Here is a 24,011-nt window from a genome sequence, read left to right as displayed (position 1 = left end):
GTTTCCTCGGTTGTGATTGGCTCAGTCGAGTGTCAGTCACTCCTGCCCACTAAGCAGACCCCTCCTCCTCCACATAGCTCAGGCATTGTAACGAGAAGCCCAAAGCCAAGTACCGTATGTCTCTACTATCAGGATAGAGGATGCTGTAGCTTTCGCCACAGAACCGTAAGCATTTCCTGTCATTAATACTCATAACTCGTGTGAAATAATGTCTGTGTTTTTGTTGTTGTTGTGTAGCTTCCGTTTGAACTAAGCGGCAGAGTTCCTGTCGTGGCTTTTAGCCGACCGTCTGTTTCAGCGCTGAAATGAAATATCGCTTTCGATAGAATTATTAATGGACTTTCTCGCGACATTTGGTGTTGAATTGGTGTGTTAAAGCCTCCGTGTACCGGTCGGTGTGGTGTTCGAGGATATGTTAGCGAAGGGTTCACGGTCACATGGGATATACTGTATATTGGACATTTTGTCTGCGCTGACAAGTTTAAATTGCTGTGTTGGCTGTTGGCAACAGGAACTGAGCATTTAAACGGGACACCTGTGGTTTCCCCCGTGGAGTTTGTCCCCATTCATGACTTATTCATTTAACCAATCCGCACTGGTTGTTATGCTGACATCATTCCCCAGCATAAGCAAACTATTAGTCTAGCATTTATTCAGTGTGTTCAGTGGGATAACAGTGGGATGTGGATTTGCTAGGCTGGTCTAATGTAATAGGACATTCATTCAAAGTTGCTGTCTATTCAGTTTCGGTATTGCAGTGTTTTGTATTTACGATGAAATGATTAGGTTACTCATGGATCAACGGGAACTTAATCAGCAACAATTCTGATCTGGTCTATCAATGGGCCTATATAAGTAACTTCTTCAGCTAACATGCTAAAACATCAGTGGTTCCAGCCTCTCAGATGTGAATATTAGCTAGTTTTCTAAGGCTTCAACGACATTAAATTAATTAGCTTTGGGTAATGGGCTGTTGGTTAAACAAAAGAAGAAATTTGAAGATGTCACTGGACTTTTTTCACCATTTTCTAAATAAAAGAATCATCGATTTAATCCCTATACACCAGTAATTAATGAGCTATTCAGTGCTTTCTCGTCAATCAGGCTTCCTTTGTGTTTTTGTTTTTACTATAATGTCAATCAGTACATAGCCTTCGCACCTCTTAGTCCACATAGGATACTTTTATGCAAGGTTGGTAATGGCATGCCATTCACAACCTGCCTGTGGGCACACATTGCCCGTCCAGTACCTAAGGCAGTGTAAACAAAACTGTAGCCCTTAAATTCATTGTTAACAAACACGCTCACCGGCCACTTCATTAGGTACAGTTAGGTACCTGATCCAATACAACAGATCTCTGCCTTGATCAAAATAATAATGCTTTGATTGACACTATCGGAGAGGTGTTCATTTACATGATTTATAATTGAGGTTGTAGTTTGCAGTGGTGTTGAACTGAACTGCATTAGATAGAGGTGTTTCTAATATTTTGTCCACCCCATTACATACATTAAAGGGCCAGAATATTACAGTCAACATGATATACTCCAGTATGAGAAAACCACCCTATATGGACTCAATATTAAACCTAAAGTATAATCATTACCTTTATGACAGTGTCAACACTAACAAAACACGGAAAAAGTATTGGCTTTGTGAAAGTAGAATTCATGGCATAGCTTTTGTATTGGATTGCATTACATCTTAAAGGTGTGTTTAATGAGGTGGCCAGTGACTGTATAATCAAGATGTCAACAAATATATCTGTAACTATTTTTGATAATCATTGTGGAATTATTTATCTAAGCAAACGTGACCAAAATGATTTAGTTCCAGCTTGTTTGTGGAGGTCCTTAAAGTGATTATTTTCTGTCCTTCACTATTGTTCATTATAAATCCTGACCCTTTTGAGGTTTGGACTATTGGCCTGATAAAATAAGTAATTTGAAGATGCCAGAGGGCTCTGAGAATTTCCGACGTGTCTTTCATAGACCAAGAGATGAATCAATTAATCAAGAAAATAATTGCCAGATTAATTAGTAATTAAGATAATCATTAGTTGCATCCCTGGGCATAGAACTAGCAAGAGGCTGCCCTGCGACCCAGCCTGAGTTCAAACCCATGTATCTGCCCTGTTGAAGAGCCCTTGAGCAAGACACGAGACTAAATCCCTACTGACTTAAGGGGACTTCAGGGTTCCACGCTGGTCCCACTGACTTTTGTTAATATCAAGCCAACAGAGGATTGCGCTACAGGAATCAATTAAGTCTATCAGTCAGCTGATTACAGTTCAGAAAAAAAATGTTTATTCTTGCTGCAACATTTCTGGGCGTAAACATCCAACATGGCTGACATGACTCACAGAGTTATCTCTGTCACTCTCTCCTTTACACAACACCCACTTAAAAGCTGGTAAATACAGAGCATTCCTGCCTTGACTAATACACCAAGTGGCCACTCTGAGAATAGCCTGCCTGTGATCCCTTATGGTTTCATAAGGTTATAGGGTGTTGTGTCCTACTTCCAGCTGAGCCCACTGGTCGACACTGATGCTCATGTAAAATCATGTCTCTGCTAGTAAGAGCAGAGGTTCTATAAATAGCGCCATGTTTTATGCCCTCAAATCTTCCATAAAGAACAAGCAAACTGATGAATATATTCTTGCCTTGCTTTTTTTGTATCCATAGCAACCCATGATTGAGCAGTAACACAAAGTGTCCCTTGTCTCAGCAGGAAAGAGACAGAGATTCATCTTTTGCAGCTTTTCAAACATTGGTCAAGGATCTATGGGCATGCTGGCTCTCACATTGTTTTCTTTGTCTGTCTCTCTTTGAGTGCATATGAAAGTAACTGACTGCTGAATGGTATATTGGGGCTGCTTTTTACCTCTTTGATCACTCACAATGCCCACATCAGTTTTTCTCAGCCTGCAAACAGGAAAAGCCGGTACTGTGTGACTTTCAAATTAAAAATAGTCAGTAAGACACCATGTCACAGGTCAGATTAGCTAAGTGCTACTGCCACCAACCAGTGCAAAACCATATGCTGCCAGACATCCATTTTTCTACTAAATTTGGGTGTATGAAGTAGCCAGATAATATTGCCAGATGTGAATCTATTTAAAGCCGGCTCTCAGTTTGATAATCAGTGGATCATGCACAGCTTTAACGCAGTAATTCTGTGAAGGAGCTTTACCGGAAGATTCTGACGCTTTATTGGAGGTAGAGTCACAGATGGGCTCATCGGTAAGGACCTTTTCGCAGTCCCAGTCAGCCATTAATGGAGAGGATATACAACTATGTGGACTGCCGGGTAAATGGCAGTCCTGCTGTTGCAAGAATGTGTATAGGGAAAAAAACAGATGGATTGGCTGCTAAGTCAGTGACTGTGTGTTTGTCATGCCAGGACTGGAAACTCCAGCCTGACAATCCCTCAGGCTTCAGTTGTCTAGAGATTCTGTCATGGAAACTGGTGAGGCTTTGCTTTATGAAAGCCACAGGGCTCTTTCTGTATATGCAATATGTGTTGCCGGTAGCTATGGTGTACTTAATGACTCGTTGAATAATAGTTTGAGTTTTATTTGAACCACACCTTTTAATAGCAGCCTTCCTGAAGTGCAATTTTGCCTGTGCACAGAGTCTGTCATGTAAATTCTTTGAGGGACCACCACTAGTGTGGTGGCCATTTTCGGAGGCTGACCACTTTGTTGGTTGCTGAGAGAAGGACAACTAAAAAAGAAGGGCATTGCTAGAGTTAGAATAATTTAAAGGACACAGGTTTGTAGTTTGACCACACAAAATGTTACATTATGGTGTCCCATGTAGACCCACTGGCACAGTTTCATACATCCAGACAAAACGATTTAATTTAACATTTGCATCTGCTACCCTTCCTTATCGGCTTCTCTCATGAATGCTGGTGTTAAAAAAAAGAAAGAAAGAAACACATACAAACTAGTGACTTACATCCCCTTTAAACTTTTTATTCCCTCATTTGGACCTTGTGACTCTGTGGCATTGTCCCTTTGCAGTGTGAATGAACCCTTTCCATCCTAACAGATAATTTACAAGGTGTTGTGCTATTAATGATTGACTCCCATTACGTAAGACTAAAGGCAAAACCCGAGCACTTCTAGTCTTACGGTTCAGGAGGCTCAGTGTGGTGTACAATACTACAGTAATCACTCAGTCGAGGTAAGTAGGGCACTCAGTTGGATGTTCAGGGACTGACACGTCCCAGCTTCATTTACAGATTTTACTTTTCATCTGTGGCAGTATTCTACACATCTTTCGCACAGTATTTTTAGGCCAGTAAAGTGAGGAAGTGACACACCAAACTAAATCTGTGTACAGACGTTGTGGCAGTTGTTGAGGGTTTTTGCTCAAAGTGTTTTGTTGCAAACCTTTTGCTGCTGAGTTGCATGAAAGGAAAAAAGGCTGAGGAATTAATGGCAGCTGCCCTTACTCACCATTTGTTGTGTTTAATCACGATGTATTCTTCAGAGAATTCAGTTAGAGCTGGAAATTTACCCTCCAGACCCTGAGCTCCTAAACTACGTGCCAAATGTACATAATATGTTATGGTTGGATGCACCTTTTGTTGTTAAAGGCCAGACTACATACATATAGATGCATTTTTTGCAGATGTAGATATGCAGCTGTTATGTGTGAATACCTGAAGTTCATTTACATCCAGATGCAGCTGAAGAGACCAGGCATGTCACAGCCTGAAAAGTTGTATGTATGTCGTCTGTGCTTTAAGTCTGTGCTCCAGAGGCGTGAAGTCAGTGGGCCGTCCATGTGTTTCAGGCTCCTTTTAGCCCAGTGTTGACCGTAGCTAGCTGTGTGTTATGGTGTGCCGGGGGTATCGAGGCACTGAGTACATTCTTTCCTGTTGATGACTCATGTCCTGGGCATGGTGCTGACTGTAAGCGGGGCCTTGGGTAAATACAGAATACACATCCACACACAAACCACCATACCGTTTGCAGAGGATATAGTTTGCAGCATACTTAAAATCATGTTGTTGAGTTGACACAAATTTGCATGTGATCACCCTCAAAGCACGCAGGCTTCCCTCACTGTGTTAACCCAGATAGACAGGTACGTGCCCTGTTCATGTACACTACACAGCCACATGAATACGCCTGAGATTAGTCTTTCATAGTTTCTGCGTACAAAGGGAGTGGCATAAAACGCACATAGAGGTATAATATACACGGCCAGTTGGGGCATGTCATTTGTGGCGAGGAGAGGAATGAATGTTACATCACAGTGAGAATGCGGTGTTCCCTGCTCACCCGATGCAACCACAAACATGTACGATGCATATCTATAATAATGTACAGAGATATAGCTCTTTAGATGTGTAAAGCAAAACAAACTAAGTTTGTCATAAATCTGAACAGCATAACTTTGCAAGATAATAACAACAAATTATAGAACAAATCACAGTAACCTTGACAATGAAGTCCGTCTGTGTCCTCGCAAGCCTCCTGGCAGAGAACATTTGATCTACATTCAAAATCTGTTGTTCAAATCTGAAATGCTGTTAACAAGAGGAGGAGGCTGGGGAAGCAGAGGGAGAACTTAAATCGGTGTACAAATGACGTAAATGTTACCATAATGCAGTACGGCCATTGTTTTTTTCATATTGTGATAGAAATGACAGAAATATATACAATAGGCATTTTATTTTGTTTTGACAATATAAATTGTCATATCGTCCCAACTCTGCACAGTCCAACAGGAATGTATGCTGTTTTGTTTTCCAATGTATACATGCTTGTTTATGTACTTGGCTCAAAAGTCCACACAAAGCCGGACATCAGTCAGAATGTATCTGAATACACATAGTCTAAATTGAACCCTGAACTTAGTGTGTATTAGCGCTTATGATAAAGCCTTATTAGCCTCTCATGTTTTTTTTCATGATATTTGCATCTGGCTTCCTCTAAGCAAAGATGCTTTGGGGATTTTTTATCCTCAATTAGGCTGTTCCCAGTTAGTCAGACAGTGAGTAAGTGATTCCTCTCATTTTATCTGTCTGGCCTTGCACACTGCTCCTGTTCTCTTTAAAAATAACCTTTGCACTGCTCCAACATCGGTCTGTTTTTAACCTTTCTCCGCAGTGCTGACTGTTGTGGCGTGGCCTTCAAAGGTCAGTGTGGTGATGCTGCTGGCGGCTCTGATGTGATCTCTGTTGCTGCTGTTTCCACAGAAACGAGACAACGGTGGGCAGAAAGCAGTCAAGTCGCAAAAAGATGACGACGCCGTCGCCCACTCACAGTGACAGCAGTGGGTCCTCTAAGCACGACAGTAACCAGGTGTGTGTGTGGCACTTTGAGTGGGAGTTTTTTGCTGTTTGAACAAAAGGTGCTCATAGCTACTGTTAGCATTTGTTTTTCTTTTAAGTTCATATCGAAGCAGATCAAATATTACTACTGCGCATGTGCATGTTTGTCTGTGTGTGAGTTTGTTGTCTAGATCAAACAGTTGAAATTGATTCAATTATTGAGGGTTGCTCTTTGAGACCAAACATGAAAGTGTTTCTAGTATTCTAACAAATACATTAAACATAATAACATTTCTTTTACAATAACTGGTATTGCAGTCACAACAGTATTTTGCTTAAATGGTGTCTGTAATGATGATGATATGTGTACTGTTTACATGTTTAAAATTGTGTTATATCTTTGTTATTTCAATGGAAATGTCCGTCTGACTCATACAGTATTGCTTCTGTGTCTCCCTCCAGGACAGCTGGGAGATTGTAGAGGGGCTCAAGGGGGCTCCTGCCAGCATGCAGGAGCCTGACAGACAGGAGGGCTTCCTGCTCAAGAGGAGGAAGTGGCCCATGAAGGGATGGCATAAGGTGAGTACCTCACCAGCCCTTTTAAGGCCCAAGGCAGCCACAGCATTGTCTTATTATAGAGAACCACTGCTGGCTTTCTGCTGCCTTTTGTAAAGCCAGAGACCTATTTTTATACTAAACTTGATTGCCTTTGACACAAAGGGTGTCAGATAGTGAGCCACAGTTTGCACATAGTATCCATCACATGTTAATGTGTTTCTTAAAAGGATATAAGAAATACAGCATTTTAAGAGCTATATACTGTATACTGTCCTCCCTAAATGTCTTAGATCTGACCTGCTATCTTTTAATACCTCAAGCTATTTCCACATTTCCTCCTCTTCACCATTATAGTCCTCTGTATTTCCTTCTTTTCATCCGTTTTATTCCCAGCCGATTATACTGTAACCCTGAGTCATCTTCCTCCCCCTCTTCTGTGTGCTGCTCATGCATACCTGGAAAGTGCCTTGCAACATGATTGAATAGCCACTTAAAAAGAAAATATTTTAACAAACAAGGAGCTCTCAAGTACTCTCTAAGTGCCTTATCAGTGTCATTTTTACTGTAAAACTAAAGTGAGCAAGGCGTGCTTATAAGCTGTCGTTATACTGCTGATTGCTTATTTCACTGCTGCTCTTGTGAAATTTGAATGGCAAAAAGGGAAGGGAAAGTTGTGTTATAATGGTCTGCATACCTTTTTTAATTGGTGTTTTTAATTATTGTGTAACCAAAGAGTGCAATAAATGTAAAATTTCACTGTGACAGGAACTGAAAATTTAGTAATTCTTGATTGATGATTCTTGATATTTACTGAGTTTGAATTCTTTCCACTTAGAGATACTTTGTGTTGGAGAAAGGGATCCTGAAGTATGCAAAGCGTGGAACTGATGTAGGTATTTCCTCAAGAGTGCCCTCTGTCTGTCATTTTTGCATTTCCACACCCACAGACACACTAACAGAGTGCTATGTTCACAGTTGAAGAAGGGAAAGCTTCATGGCTGCATTGATGTCGGCCTCTCTGTCATGTCAATCAAGAAGAAAGCAATGTGCATCGACCTGGACACAGAGGATAACATCTATCACTTAAAGGTAACTCCTGACACATTAACAATATAAGTTCTGTTGAATTCAGCGTGAGTCAGTGCTACGTTTTAGAGATATATACGTGAATGCATCAACGCCTACATGCCGTCTCTCTCATTTGCATTTTTTTTCGTACGAAGACACCTAATTTGACTCTATGGCTTCCAGGTGAAGTCTCCGGAGCTGTTTGAGGAGTGGATGTCCAAGCTACGTCATCACCGTGTGTTCCGGCAGAACGAGATTGCCATGTATCCCCATGAAAGGCACCTTTTTCACCCCCACGCCTCATCCTCCCCCTCTCTCAACGACCCCCTTAGAAAAGTAAGCTGTTGTTCCGGTGCTTTTTTGCAGGAGAACATCGTTGTCCCCATACATTTGACGTAGTGGGGATGTAGTTAAGTAGTTTTTCAAAAGCCTCACCCTCTCTCATCTCTCTCTCCAAAACAGAGGGCTACTCTTACTAAGCAGGCATCAATACACCATGCAAAGGTCAGTTCTTGGCTCCACTCCTCAGAGGACATGGACAGGTGCTGCAAAGGTCGGTTGTTGTTTTGTCACAAATTGTCCCCTTCTCTCCTTGCTTGTCAGACGTTTCTTTAAACGTGTCTAAATGCAGTTAGTCTTGTATGTTTTTATTCTGTCTCTGGTCACTGCGTAGCCCCAAACTTTCATCTAATAATATTCTCTCTTTCACTCAGACTTGGAGGAATGTGAATCATACCTGCTTGAACTCAACCTTCTCCTGAAGAGCATGGAGGTCCTCCACCGCACATACTCAGCCCCAGCCATTAGTGCACTACAAGTAAGCACAGGCACACAGACTAATGATGCAAAGTTGATTGCTGTTCTCTGTCGTAAAGGTCCCATGTTGTAAAAAGTTAGATTTCCACTTTTCCCTTGTTTGTTGATACAAAGCAGTTCCAGGTGCTATATAACTACTGTGAATGTACCAAAACACTGAATCCACAGGGAAATGCACTTCAGAAACTGTGCCTTTAAACATAGTTAAATCACATGGGTGACGTTGCATAGGTAAATATGGGTATCTTAAGAAAGACGGTATGGGTAAAATAATGTTATTTTTTTAAATATAAGTATGAACCTGGAAATGAGCATAATATAGCAGCTTTAATGTAAGCCATATGCAGTAATATCTAATGAAAATGCATTTGCAAACCTTGTGGGTGTAACAGACAGGTGGCTGAATAATGAGCTTACTCATGCAATGAATGTAAGACTGATGCAGAAATACGTATGAAGTCATTTTATTTACTACTCCCTTAATATCTCTGTTTCTTGTGGTACTGCAGGCGTCTAATTATGAAATGCCCAAAAAAGAGAAGAGGCCAAGGAGATGGCGATCCAAAAACAATGGCAAAGAAACCAAAGCCACACTACAGGTACATGTGCACCTTTTCATTTAGATAAACCATTCAGTGGTGTGGAAGAACTGAAGGGAAAATAATCGCTTACAGTTCTTCACCTTGCTCTGTTTTTGTCTACCAGGTCCCAAGCTGCATCTCCTCCCAATCCCCTCGTCTCCATGCCAGTAATCCCAATCTCTCCACAAGTGAGATAAACACGCAGGAGGTCTGTCCTGAATCCCCAGACTCGCCTACAGACGCTTCACGTCTACAGGAGGACTTCTGCAGGCTGGCCAACAACAGTGAGTCTCTGCTGTGGTGTCTGCTTAATTTCTTCAGGAGATACATTAACTTTATAAAGAAAAATATTTTTGTGTCTACATGGTAAGATAGTTTCCATGACAACTCTCCTCCTGTTTTTCTGTCTGGCATTTGCATCTCTCCAGTCCACAGCACACTGAAATCAGCCTTTAGTTCTCTAGTAGCAGAAAGAGACAGACTGAGGCACACCATCGACATGCAGGCCCCACAGCCAGCGCAGGTCATGGGCTTGAAGACAGCCTATGTCTCAGTGAGTGTCTCATGGTTCTGCTTGATCACACTGCAAATGTCCAGCGCCTATCACCACAGGTCCAGTTTCTCTCAACTGACTTCTTCTTATCATCAGGAATGTCCAGGTGGCTCCCACTCCTTGGTCCACCAGGTGTCCAATGAGAGCAAAGCATCTATCCCCGAGTCGATCTCAGAGTTTTTTGATGCTCAGGAGTACCTCCTCTCCTCTTCCTCTTCTGAGAATGAGGTGAGAAACTGTCTACTACCTTATTCTCTACGTATAGAGCCAAATGCATAGGTCTATTAATGGACTACTTGCTTTCTCTGCACAATGTCAGAAATTGGCAAAAAAAAATTCCATCACAATTTCAAGGTCACGTCTGCAAATGACTTGTTTTGTTTGTTCGAAATAATGTCAAGCAGAGAAAAGTGGCACAGCTTAACATTTGAAAAGCTAGAACCAGTAAATGTTTTGCTTTATAAATTATATTTAAATTATATTTATAAAGCAATGATTTACTATAGTGGATACTATACTTTCAGCACTACATTCGTATTACTTTTCAAACTGCCCCCATACAGCCAGACAGTTTTAACACAACTAATAACCTGCAGGTCACAATAAACATACTGTACACTGGGTGCTTTTTTTTTTTTTACTCTGATGAATTTTGTGTTTTTGTCCTTGATTCTCCGTTCTGGTCACTGGCTGACCTTCCAGCATTGATTTTCTGTCTCCAGGTGTCTGACGATGACTCGTACATCAGTGATGTCAGTGACAGCGTCTCCATGGATACTTACAGCAACGAGGGAGGCAGCGAGAGACACAACTCTGGTACGTGATACAAGTATTGCACCTGTGTGCGAGCGTGCGTGCGTGCGTGCGTGCATCCGTGCGTGCGTGTGTGTGTGTCTACTCCCTTAACTGAGAGAAAGACAGTGCAGAGAGTCCTTATTCTGTCAAAAGTAGGAAGGGCTTGTCTGTCGTAGCGCACTTCAGTGTGTCTGTGACTAAGCCTCTGTGTGCTTTTGTGCATTTGTCAGAAAGCATCAAATAAATGATAAATGTCTGGAATCATAGACTCACTTGCTTAGAGAATGTATTAAACATGACCACTATCAGCCTCCAGGTGTGTTTACAAACTCAGTACGATGATTTCTCATACAGAATGTGATAGAGCATCTGGGTAAAGGCATCATTAATTCACTGCTGCAGATGGTTAGTTTTGTACTTTTACCGCATAAACCTTTGCATAAACTGATATTTTATGACATTGTTGAGTTGCAAAAAGAAACATACAGTAGTTTCCATCTGGTTTAGATACAGAGATATGGAGAGTATGATTTGAGCTTGTTTAAACTCTTCAGGATTTCTATTTATCTAGATTTTATCAAACTGTGTTAAAAGGGTTTCTGGAGGCTTATACCTGTATGATGAGTATTTTTGTATCGATGCTGGTAAAAAGCCATTCTTTTGTTTTGTATGAATAATTTCAAGCATTTGTACAGACCATTTCAGTGGAACAGTTCAACAGCATCTCCTAGAATGCCCTTATTAGCCTCTTAAACAGCATTTAGACCATCCTGGGACACCACACTGTTTCAGATAAACAGGTCTGCTGCAGCTTGTTCACACTGGGTGAAAAAAGTTTCAAGGCGACCCCCTCTCTCCCATTTCAGCTTTCACACATGCTCTGCCTCACTTGTCTCTGTTCTTAAAAGTCTCACCAGTCCCTCCACATTTCTCCCCACTAGTTAGCAGCGTGGTGACCTTGGCTCGCCGGCGCTCCACACTGCCCTCTCCTAGTCCAACGAGCAGCGTGAGTCTCTGGAACATCCTGAGGAACAACATCGGTAAGGACCTGTCCAAGGTGGCCATGCCAGTACAGCTTAATGAGCCACTCAACACCCTGCAGAGGCTGTGTGAGGAGCTGGAGTACAGTGAGCTTCTGGACACCGCTAACCAGACCCATGACCCTTACCAGCGCATGGTGAGAGGAAAGAAAACACACACAAACATGCAAGAGCTAGATAGAGCATTTACAAACTCTTACTAAACAGTCGAGAGAGCATAAAACAGTTATTTGTACACCTACACGCATGCACAAAGAACTCTCACATGAACATTGGCATATGCTCTTCCTGTATAATAGGAAAAAGACATTTTAAAGTTACATGCTTCTAAAAATAAATGATTTATTCATGTTTTTGATACGCTCTTCTATGTCACCAGGGGACCCTTAACTGAGCACATCTTCAACAATGTATATGTTTTTGCATTTTTCTCAGCCTTAATAATTCAAACAAAGACTAAAACTCTTCTCAGCTGTAGAGAATATAGTTCTGAATGAGCTGATGTAAGAACTTTCAAACATCTGAACTTTCACTAAGTTCTCTTTATGTCGCAGATCGGCGACCTCAGTCTAGGTGGCGGTACCGCTAAAGTACTTTAACGCTGGTAGCCACCTTCCATATTTAATTTTTACAACCAAGGAGCTTTCAATTGTCTTTTTCTTCTTGGGCCTGTTCGGAAGACTTTTTATTCACATTATGTGACGCACACTTATTGCCAAATTGACACATAGTGGTTACAAAGACACAAAAGTACTAATATGAAGTAGTAATTATTTTCTTGTATGTTATTTGTTCAACAGCAACAAAGTTGGTCGTGTCTCACACATACATGTCCATGCATTCATGTTCACAACCTCATGTAGACAAACATACCATAACTACAAATGCCTGTCCTCTGAATTTCTGTGCAGGTGTATGTTGCTACATTTGCAATATCTGCATATGCATCAACCTACCATCGAGCTGGAAGTAAACCCTTTAACCCTGTCCTGGGAGAGACATACGAGTGTGACAGACCTGATAAGAGTTTCAGGTTTATAGCTGAACAGGTAATGGTCACATGGTTTCCGAAACACATGATTCACTGCATTGGAAAACACTCCCTTCACAGGATAGTTATACTTATAGTTATAGTTATACTTTTCAGTTTACTTCACAACTTCAAACACATAAAATATCCAATATTTAGTATAAAATGTATAATGTAATGTGAAGCAGCAGTCCAGCATTGACCTGTCATTCATCTCTGTGGTGGTCTTTGTTTACAGTAATTATACTGATCTCTCAAAATACATGTTGTAATGGTTTATAGCTGACAAGAGTTACAGATTTTCCGCCTTTTGTTTTTGACTGATTCATGAAACAACTTCCTGAGCGACAGTGTCTGCGGTGTAAAGCTTTTGATAAAACACCTTTCTCTCATCTTTATCTCTCTTCTCTTTATTTCCCAGGTGAGTCATCATCCACCTGTGTCTGCATGTCACTCTGATTCAAGGAACTTCAGCTTTTGGCAAGGTGAGCAGGACAGAGCATGTTTAGAATAAACATCTCATTTCTGTCTGGGATTATATGAAGATAAAATTCTTGCCGTGTTAGGCACATGCTGTAGGTAATATTTAAGGTCAAAATTGGTTTTGTGGAAGATTAAGTAGCCTAATGTAACCTCATGTTGCCTTGGTGATCACTGTAACTTTCCATAATGATAAATACGCACTTCTATCTTTCTATGTACTAAAACAAATTACTGTGCAGACCATACTAATGTGACCTAATTTTTAACTTGACACTTCTCAAACTCTGGTATGTCCTTCAAAAACAAAGAAGCTGCTGACTGTTTCCTTGTTTGCATGTCCCTCTCTGCTCATGAATAAAGACACTGCTGTTTACTGGAGGGACCAGATAAAGCCTTGAGGATTCAAATTAAGATAAAACTGCATCTTTCATCGTCATAAGCACTCACCCTTTTTTTTTCTTTTAGATGTCCGATGGAAAAATAAATTCTGGGGCAAATCCATGGAAATTGTTCCCATGGGAACCACACATGTCACACTACCTGCGTAAGTCCTTTTACTTACTGTGTGTGGGCGTGTGTTTGCACGTGCACAAGTGTTCACATGATAGTTCACAGTATAGGCTGTAAGTGTGAGGAATGAAACAGCATGTTTATTAAGTCCAGTATGTCTGGGGTTCCTCCAGGTTTGGGGACCACTACGAATGGAACAAAGTGACATCCTGCATCCACAACATCCTGAGTGGCCAGCGCTGGATCGAACATTATGGAGAGATGTCCATCAAAAATATCAACAGTGACGACTGCCAGTGTAAAGTCACGTTTGTTAAGGTCAGGAAAACAGATATTCAAATCACTGTCTTTGCTGTGAATCACAGAAGCTGAACCTCCCAAAGTTGTGTTAAACTTTGTTTGTGACAGCTTAACAACACAGAAATAATTCTTTAATCCCTGTTTTTTTACATGAACCTCTGTCACTCTTTTAATCATTACAGCTGCCTGACTTTTAGCACCCAGTTTAAGCTTCATCGTCCTCTGAACAGACACTTCAGATCCGTTGCTTTTGCAAAAACCAGAAGATTACTGCAGTTTTCCTTAATGCGCTGCAGCCTACGCAAACAGGCATGATTACTCTTAGTAATATGCCGTATGATCAACAATGTCAAGGCAGCAGCCCCATCTTCTGGACAAATATAGAAACTGTATTTTCAAACCATGAGCTTGGAAAGTTAGGCAGCATGAATCCAATACTCATACATGAATCATGCAGTATTTACCACGAGTATTAAATGAGATACTTAGATGGAAGAAATGAGAGCAGACATTCTAACACATAGAAACAATTTTCCTCTTCTTTGCAGGCAAGATCCTGGAGCTCTACAGTGAACGAGATAGAGGGCGTGGTTACAGATTCGAATGGAAAAGTTGTACACTCCATCTTTGGAAAATGGCACGAGTCAGTTTTTCAAGGAGACCCACCTTCTGCCACGTGTATCTGGAGAGCAAGTGAGTGATTGGTCTCTGGCGATGTCAGTTGTTAACTGAGCTTGACATGACATGACAGCTGTTCATTTGTTTTTTTGTGCGTGTGCGTGTGTGTGTGTGTATAGACCCTATGCCAGTGGATCAAGACCAGTACTACGGCTTCACGCAGTTGGCTGTGGAGTTAAACGAGCTGGACTCCTCCCTGAGACCTCTGCTGCCCCCCACAGACACACGCTTCAGGCCGGACCAGAGGTTGACACTCTATCCATCTAGACGTTGATGTTTTTCTTCCGGTCCACAGATATCATCCCTACACATTTTTAGAAACTTGATTTTTTTTTTTTACTGTTTAGCCATATATTGTAGTCTAATGGGCTGTAAAGATGACCCTGTAGTCTAAATAGATTTAAAGGTGTCTACAAACATGATTTTGTGGGCCAAGTGTGGTCGAGTCCATGTGGTGTGAAGCAGCAAAAGTCAGAAATATGAATGTTACCATGGCAACAGACTGTAGGAGTTTAGATCCACAGGGATGAAGGCGCATGAATAATTGTCCACTCACATAGAGGTTTTGAACTCCAATAAAATGCGTTCTTACATGCATATGCATTGAATGGCAATGTGCCCAAATGAGTTCACGAAGGTACAGTACTCAATAATGAAAAAGGTCTCATTAAAAATGCCTTTTTCACAGAGGACAGTTTGACTTGTCATAGTAGAAAAACAACATGTGTAAATAATAAAATTACCAATGGTTGAATCCCATGTCACAGCTTCAGGTTCAGGGTTCTGGTGTTTGTGAATGCCGGCTCACTGTTATGCTGTTTTAAGCCATTTAAGGCGTTCGACGACAGGAACTTTCCCAGGAAACCAAGAACTTTTTTTGAGGAACTTAGGAATTAAACCTGTGTTTGAACAGGAGGACCCAGGAGCTACATTTAGTTTGTGTAGGATTCATTTCACCTAACTCGCAGTCATACGACAGTTATTACCATCAACAATGGTTGTTTTCTTCCTAATTGCCAGCACGCATAGCGGTTGCGGTTGAGTTGTCAGCTGAACCGGTACGTCGAGCAAAGCTAGCCTTTAGGGTCTCTTTCTCTGAGGGTCACTTATGTGGCACTCAAGTATTATACTTTTGTGTTGAACAGGAATATTTAACAGCTAATTGCTACAGAAAGCCAGAAGTTTTCTCCGATTGCCTGTCCTTAATCTCTCTCTTTGTGTTCTTCGCCCAGGCTGCTGGAGGAGGGGAATACAGAAGGAGCCGAGGAGCAGAAGCAGAGGGTAGAGCAGCTCCAGAGGGAGAGGAGGAAAGTGTTGCAGGACAACAACATGACCCACCAGCCACGCTTTTTCAAGTACGCTGTCGATTTCTCATCTGCATGCGCATGTGCCATTGTGTTCAGTCAGAGGCGGTGTTTGCTTGTGTTTTTACCATGTAATTGGTTCGCCCCATATGATCCGAGATCACCTCCATAGCAGCCACTGTGTCTCGTGGTACAAACGTCTGTGACCGTCACAGTCGGCAGACTTGTGATGAACAAACTGGGGTTGTGACCGTGACAACAAAAGTAATACTGTCTAATGCCGTTACATCACATCCATTTCAGAAGTAATATTTTGTGACTCATCATTCCTCGGACGTTCTATTTAGCTTGAAGGCAAGATTATTTGTATAGCACAATTTAACAACAAGGTCATTCAAAGTGCTTCACATAAAACATTAAAAACAATGAGAAAAACACAGAAAAAATATAAAAGGTAATTTTTCAAACATAAAAGATGGTTACATTACAGAATTTACAGCGCAGTTTACTTAAAAAAGCAGCGGCGAATAGAAAAGTCTTCAGTCTTGATTTAAAAGAACTAAGAGTTGCAGCAGACCTGCAGTTTTCTGGAAGTTTGTTCCAGATTTGTGGAAGATAAAACGCTGCCTCTCCATGTTTAGTTTGAACTCTGGGGACACAGAGCAGACCTGTCCCAGACGATCTGAGAGCTCTGGATGGTTCGTAGCCGAGCAGAAGATCTGAAATGTATTTTGTTCCTAGTAATTCAGGGCTTGATAAACCAACAAATGTATTTTTAAATAAATTATTTGACGGACAGGAAGTCAGTGTAAAGATGTGAGTACTGGAGTGACATGATCTCCTGTTTTGGTCATAGTGAGGACTCGAGCAGCAGCTTTCTGAATTAATAGCAGCTGTTTGATCAACCTTTTAGTTAAACCAAGACAATTTAAAATACATCCCTCCCTTACATTCCCAGAGGTTTTAAACCAGATATTTTAGCTTTAATGGAAGATGATAAGAAACTTTTTCTGACATACAACATCTCATTTAGGTGTGCCTTCAGAATATTATGAACGTTATAACACTGTTTTTGGAGTATTCAGGTTTATATTAATGTCTTACATAATTATAGAAAAAGGTGTGTTAATTGTGTTAATTTATTACATTTTTGATTTGCATTGTGTCAACAGGAAGTCTAACAATGACACATGGGTAAGCAACAACACGTACTGGGAAATGCGCAGAGACCCTGGCTTCAGTAAAATGGACTTCCCAGTGTTGTGGTGACCTGGATTTAACCAAATCGCTCCACTTCAACTTATCATGGAGAGGGAAGTATAAAACTGAACTGAGACCAGCATCCAAGTGTCCTGACCTGGATAACATGAATCACTCCATGTCATGGCAACCCCAACCTATATGGACTTCCTGCTTTCTCTTTCAGGACTGAGTAGAGCCTAAAGAACTTCTGTTGGTTTTGTTTCTGTTGTTTTATTATGTTTCTCCTTAAGTGTACACCTTTGCCTCTCATTATCATAACTGTAATTTACACAGTATCAGTGGAGACTAAAGATTCATATCATGTTCTTTTGCATCTCAGCGTTTACCAAAGTGCCTTTTATTGCAGTGCCTCGCTCAATCAACTGCTGTAGCAGTTATGCAAAAACACTTTAATTCAGAGACTTTAAAAACTTGTTTGGATGATGTCAGTATAATACTGTGTGGAATTCACTGGAGAGAAAGGGATCGGAGTTGAGAGTGAACTTGTTCAAAAGGTCAAAACCTACTCAAGTATTCCTCCTTCCAGTCAGCATCATGACCCAAGGATTGTTTCATGACTTAAACCAGGAGCTGATCGGAGGTTCTAATTATGAAAGGAACGTATTTTATTCTGTATGCTGCCTTGCTGTAATGAGTCATGACTATCATATGACTGTGGATAACATGTGTATCAATGAGGGAAACGGCAATAATACTCCATGTTCAAAAAAGATAATAAACTGTACAATGGATGGAATGGAAGTTATGGCGTGTCACACTTTATGAGTAAGGGAACCACCACAACTTTGTTTGCATTCACCATGTTGGGCACCAATCATGAGCACAGAAAGAATCATTAAATAATACATACATTAACAGAACGTTTTAGTTATTTTTTAATAATTATTTATATTATTAATTCAATCCATTTTTATTTATCGTGCCAAATCAAAATTAAAGTTATTTAAAAACACCTTACATATAGAGTAAGTCTAGGTCACACTGTGACCCAACAATTCCCCCATTAGCAGCAACAAGTCACACTATTTTTAATAATAAAGATTAGAATTATAGTTATTATATATGGTGATAATCCAGTAATCTTGTGCACACAGTGGCTATGAAAACCTTCCCTTTAACAGGCAGGAACGTCCAACAGACCCAGCTCTATGGAGGACGGACATCTGTCTTGACCAATTGGTGAGAAAGAAAAAGAGACAGACACAAAGAGAGATGCAAGCAACCACAAAAGTTATTATTAGCTTATCACAAACTAATACTATTTAGGCTACTCTATTGTTCATCTTTGCCAACTTCAGCAGCATGGAGTGGCCTGTCCTCTGCCTCAGGCTTGATGGACCTCCAAAGACTAACGTGGAGCTCTGCCTACGTTATTCACCTAGATAGTAAATAAGAACATCAGTCAATACATCTGTGTATTAGAGGTACATGCACAAGTAAGCAGATGACAATCCATCCAATTTCTTCTCCCTATGTTTAGATGATGGAATGATTGAACTGTGGTAATCACTGCTTTAGGAACAACACACTGGTGTGTCCCTGCTGCCTATGTTGTTTAATATCTATCTCTACACATCTGTAGTGTTGATGTCTTACCAGTCATCTGAGCTGGGCTGCTTGAAGCAGAGGGACAGGCTCTCTCCAGGGTTAACCCACGGTTTGAAGTCGGCGAAATGTTGTCCCACGGCGGGGGCATATTCTATTGGCCGGAGGAGCTGTCGATGGAGGTGTTGGAACCAAGGAAGTCACTTCCATGGTCCCACAACGAGGCTCTTTCCGAATTGGCCAGGCAGCTTTCAATGGAGGTAGTGCTGGAGCCATGGGTGCTGGAGCCATGGGTGGCACCGCTGGGGTTCTTCTGAGAGCCTCTGGTGGTCGAGGTGAAGACTGCTGGACAACCTGGAAATTCTCCAGTGTCCCCACAAGCTTCCTAATTGTAGTCTGAGCTGTCTGGAGCTCGTCTCCATCAGCTACCTTCATGCCTGTTCAGATCGACAGCAAAATAATCTAATTTCCACTTGTTTACTATAATCATAATGTTCACCTATTTCAATTCAATTTCCCATTAAGAAAGCCATGATCACTCAACAGTGTTAGCCTACCTGCTCCCCTTTTTTTCACAGACAGCGCCGGGAGACAAGATGTATTCCTGGTTTGTGCCGTCAGCTCACTGGGGGTCTTCATGTCTGCAGAGCTGATGGAGGAGTCTGCCCTTGGGCTGCTCTTTGTGGCTGTCATCGAACCCAGCTTACAGGGATGTTTTACCGCCTGACTTCCCAGATGCAGCTTTCTCTCAAAGAAGTGATCAGTTTCTTCCGTCCTCTGGCTAGACCTGGACCTCTGACCCCTGTCGTACGCCTCTAAAACAGGCTTGATCCTCCCTTCACCCAGAGAGGGTTCAGGTCTTCCTCTTCTGAGGGAAACTGGGGACTGAGGTGGGGGGGTGAATCCCAGTCTCTTCAGAACAACATCACTGTTAGCTTTCACAGCACACAGCCTATCTGTACGTTTAATGGGTGCAGTCCTATCTATCTATCTATCCATCTATCCATCTATCTATCTATCTATCTATCTATCTATCTATCTATCTATCTATCTATCTATCTATCTATCTATCTATCTATCTATCTATCTATCTATCTATCTATCTATCTATCTATCTATCTATCTATCTATCTATCTATCTATCTATCTATCTATCTATCTATCTATCTATCTATCTATCTATCTATCTATCTATCTATCTATCTATCTATCTATCTATCTATCTATCTATCTATCTATCTATCTATCTATCTATCTATCTATCTATCTATCTATCTATCTATCTATCTATCTATCTATCTATCTATCTATCTATCTATCTATCTATCTATCTATCTATCTATCTATCTATCTATCTATCTATCTATCTATCTATCTATCTATCTATCTATCTATCTATCTATCTATCTATCTATCTATCTATCTATCTATCTATCTATCTATCTATGGAGATAAAGTTAGTTACTTACATCACTTCCATCATTGAAGTCCATCCTCCTGCTCCACCATTGCACAGGGTTGTTCAACATCTCTTTTCTAGCCGTGATTAATCTGAAAAATGCAACTAAATCTTCACAAAGATGTGGAGCTAAAACTGAGTGTTTTCTCTCAATAGGATCAATGTTTGTGTGACTGGAACGGAACATGTGTCACTGTTGAACCTTGGAACATTCTGATGGAATCATTGAGATCCATATGCAAATGATGATGTTCTAATAGGTGTTCACAGATGAGACAAGGATGTGACACAAGGACAAATATTGAAAATGAGTTTATTTGTCCTAAGCATTTGAAATTGAATATACTTTTACAATATACAAACATAATACAAACATTACACAAGTAAAACTACTTCTTCTACCATTGCTGCCTGTGACCACTGGGCCCCGAGCAGCGTGTCAGAGTAATCTTATACCATTTATGGCCATAAAGTGTTTGTGCATGTGGGTGCATCCATACATCAGGACCATTATCTCTACGTATGTGTGACAACTCCCTGTCAGCCTTTACAAAGTTACTACTTATCTGATCAGAACCAAAAAACACCCACCCACTCACACATTCACATATGCTTCTAACCGGAATCCTAACATCATTTTACTTTAAATCTGAGCCCCGGCATATTAGTCCTGCAACACTTACACAAAATATGGTTTCATTATACGTAAAGGGTATTACCACCCACTTGACCTCATTTTAAAATGAGCTTTCTGACAACAACTGGCACTTTTTCATTGTTTCCCCATTTGTGTGTTTTAAAGTTAAACGGTGTTCATCACTGTGGCAAAGTTGCAAATTCAAGAATTTTGTTTGCAGTTTTTTAAAAAGAGAAAAAACTTCACAGGTGGCGGATGTGGTCTAGCTTGTAGCAATGTCTCATGTATGCTGGCCTATTTACAAACGACCAGCAGCAACATGCAAAATAATGAATGAATGAATGAATGAAACAGGATTTGAAAGTATTTCATACGTTTTTTTTATTTTCTTTTGTTGTATGATGGAATGTAGATAAAGAGATATATTTGCTGTATGATGCAGTGCTTATTCTCTACACTGCTCTCTGCTATATAACATTTTGATTCCACAATTCTTTTGTGGATTTCCCTGCCCAGGACCTGCTAATGGGGAGACTTAGGCTCAGTGTAAGAGTGGGTCGTCCTCCATTCGAGAGATTGGCGGTTCGATCCCCACCTGCCCTGGTCCACATGTCGAAGTGTCCTTGGGCAAGACACTGAACTCTGAATTGCTCCCCGGGCTGCGCATGGGTGTGTAAATGTGGTGTGGATGGTAAGACTAGATGATCTGTAGATGACCACTGCCATCAGTCTGAATGTCTGTGTGAATGTGACAAACACTGTGAAAGCGAGCCTGTTAAAAAAACACACACAAGCGAATGAATGAATTAAATTTAAAAAAGCAATTCTTTATATATTTTGAAAATCGAAGAGGCAAGTCTGTTCATGCCCTAACTCACACACACACACACACACACACACACACACACACACACACACACACACACACACACACATACCAGAGTTCATATGATCATAATTAACTCTTCAGTGAGAGTGGGAGGAGGAAGTGGTGTTGTGGATAACTGTGCACTCAATCTCTCTCTCCCTCCATTCAGCCACAGCTCTGACCGAACACGGCCGCCACCAGTGATCTACCTTAACGGCCTATATTGTTATTTTGTGAGGGAGTGTCATTCTTACGCTACACCCAGAGGACTATTTCGGTTGGACACTGTGGTTTACTTTTACGCATGGCAGCATCGGTGATATTCCACGAGTGACTGACAGCTTAACGGACCCGAGCTATTGGCGTAGCCTACGACGCTAAATCTTCAACTTGTAGAGTTTATAAACTAATTTTGAGGTAAGTAAAAAAACATATTAATAAATGAGTAATTTTTTGTGTGTGTTTTTAGTAGACAGAAAAACAGTAAAGGGGCTTTATTCTCAGTCTAGGTTGCTTGAGATAACCAATGGGATCTGTTAGTTATGATTTTCCGGTCCAAACATCCTTTTCTCCACTTTATTTCTTTGATTTCACACCGAATCATGCGTCTGGCTCGTGCGCAGCTGATCTCAGGGCGCAAGCACGCGCAGCTCTCGGTTACTGCTACAGTCTGGATGCATCAGAAAAAGAGGGGCTGCCGGGAAATGCTCACGCGCGCTGGCACACATACAAGCGCGTGTGGCTGTGTACAGCTTGTACGCACGCGGCAGGAATGTTTAGAGGTCATTAACCACTGTTTATTTTTAGTTATCAAATATTCTTTTGGGGGAATTGGACTGTCTTCTTTGCCTGATATTACACAGAATTGACAGAGTGGGCGTATTCGGTTTGGACCTAGGTAACTGTCTTCTGCTTTACACTTTAAACGTTTAAGGACGTCACATTAGCTTTTCTATGTCAGCTGAAGCATGGGTGATACTTTTTACTTTATTTATTGTCTCCTTTTTCCCTGTGCCTTTGTATCTTATTAAGTATTCTTATGTAATGTCATTATAATTGAATGTGTGTTGTTTTCTAAAAGAAGAACTGACTGTTTTTACACACATATATCTTTGTCAAGTATGATGCCATACTGTTCCGTTTGTACTATATTTGTTTAAATTGCAAATAAAGGATATTTTAAAAAAAAAGGGGGTTAACAAGAAGCATGGATGATGCTTTATAAAAAATAATAATAATATAAAAAAAAAAGAGTAAGACTTTGATGGATACTGTTGTTTACTTCAGGATGGTAAGCCATTGAAAACGATTTAAGAAAGCTGACATTCACATTGGGCTACTGTCAGTGGTGGAAAGTAACTAAGTGGCCTACATTTACTCAGTACTCGAGTACTGTACTGAAGTACAATTTTGAGGTGCTTGTACCCTACTTGAGTAATTCCATTTTAATCTACTTTATACTTTTATTCCACTACATTTCAGAGGAAATCTTGTGGGCAACGTTTTACTCCGCTACATTTATCTGGTAACTTTAGGTACTAGTTACTTGATTGATTACTTAATTGAAATTCACCCCACCTTTATCATCTGCAACATTAAAGTGACATCATATATATATATATATATATATATATATATATATATATGATATATATTAATCTATCATTACTTATAATCTGGTATTCTAATACTGTGAAATTCTGAATTATGAGCCCTTTTACTTTTTGTAATTTAATTACAGTTTGATGCTAATACTGTTTTACTTTTACTAAAGTAACATTTTGAATGCAGGACTTTTACTTCTAACAGAGTATTTCTACATTGTGGTCTTACTAGTTTTACTTAAAGTGTAATTCTAATGCAAAATCATCCCATGGTCTTTTCCAACACTTCCATACATCAATTAAGCCATCAAGACGTTTTTTTCCCCTGTATGAACTATTAACGGAGAAATCCTGGAGAGTTGCTAACAGTCGGACGTTGCTAACACTGATTAGCTCGAGGCATTATGGCGATGGCATTACAATGACATTTTTAACCATTAATACTGCTCAAAATAACACCAAACCTCTGCAGTAGCATGGTTAGTACCCTACACATAAAACGAAGCACCAACAACGTAGTTAGCGAACACAGAGTTTATTAAAAGAGTGTATTGAAAGACTTACCAACTGGCACAGGTACCAGCTCCTCTCATAGTAAAGTTCTTTCAAGTCGATAATCAAAGT

General features: G+C 40.6%; 2 protein-coding genes across 2 annotated transcripts in view; both read left to right on the top strand.

Moving 5' to 3' along the window:
- The first annotated feature begins 93 nt into the window (after nt 1-93).
- LOC310955695 (oxysterol-binding protein-related protein 3-like) lies at nt 94-18,010 on the top strand. Its single transcript, XM_083925674.1, has 22 exons — nt 94-165; nt 6,221-6,326; nt 6,758-6,874; nt 7,689-7,742; nt 7,829-7,942; nt 8,105-8,257; nt 8,384-8,474; nt 8,635-8,738; nt 9,247-9,336; nt 9,443-9,602; nt 9,747-9,871; nt 9,968-10,099; nt 10,594-10,687; nt 11,608-11,843; nt 12,618-12,755; nt 13,158-13,221; nt 13,685-13,763; nt 13,903-14,047; nt 14,578-14,722; nt 14,827-14,953; nt 15,940-16,062; nt 17,184-18,010. The coding sequence occupies exons 2-22, from the start codon at nt 6,264-6,266 to the stop codon at nt 17,278-17,280; spliced, it is 2,451 nt and encodes an 816-aa protein (XP_083781800.1). The 5' UTR covers nt 94-165; nt 6,221-6,263; the 3' UTR covers nt 17,281-18,010.
- Nucleotides 18,011-21,964: 3,954 nt separating this feature from the next.
- Nucleotides 21,965-24,011, top strand: part of LOC310955299 (gasdermin-E-like) — a 10,043-nt gene continuing 7,996 nt past the window's right edge. The window contains exon 1 of the mRNA XM_083925110.1: nt 21,965-22,200. The gene's annotated coding sequence lies outside the window, so the exon portion shown is untranslated. The remainder of the gene's footprint in view (nt 22,201-24,011) is intronic.

This window comes from Echiichthys vipera, assembly GCF_963691815.1.
Source record: "Echiichthys vipera genome assembly, chromosome: 13".
NCBI classification, from domain to species: Eukaryota; Metazoa; Chordata; class Actinopteri; order Perciformes; family Trachinidae; genus Echiichthys; species Echiichthys vipera.
The sequence above is the reverse complement of the archived record's forward strand: the minus strand, read 5'-3'. Positions and strand labels throughout refer to the sequence as shown.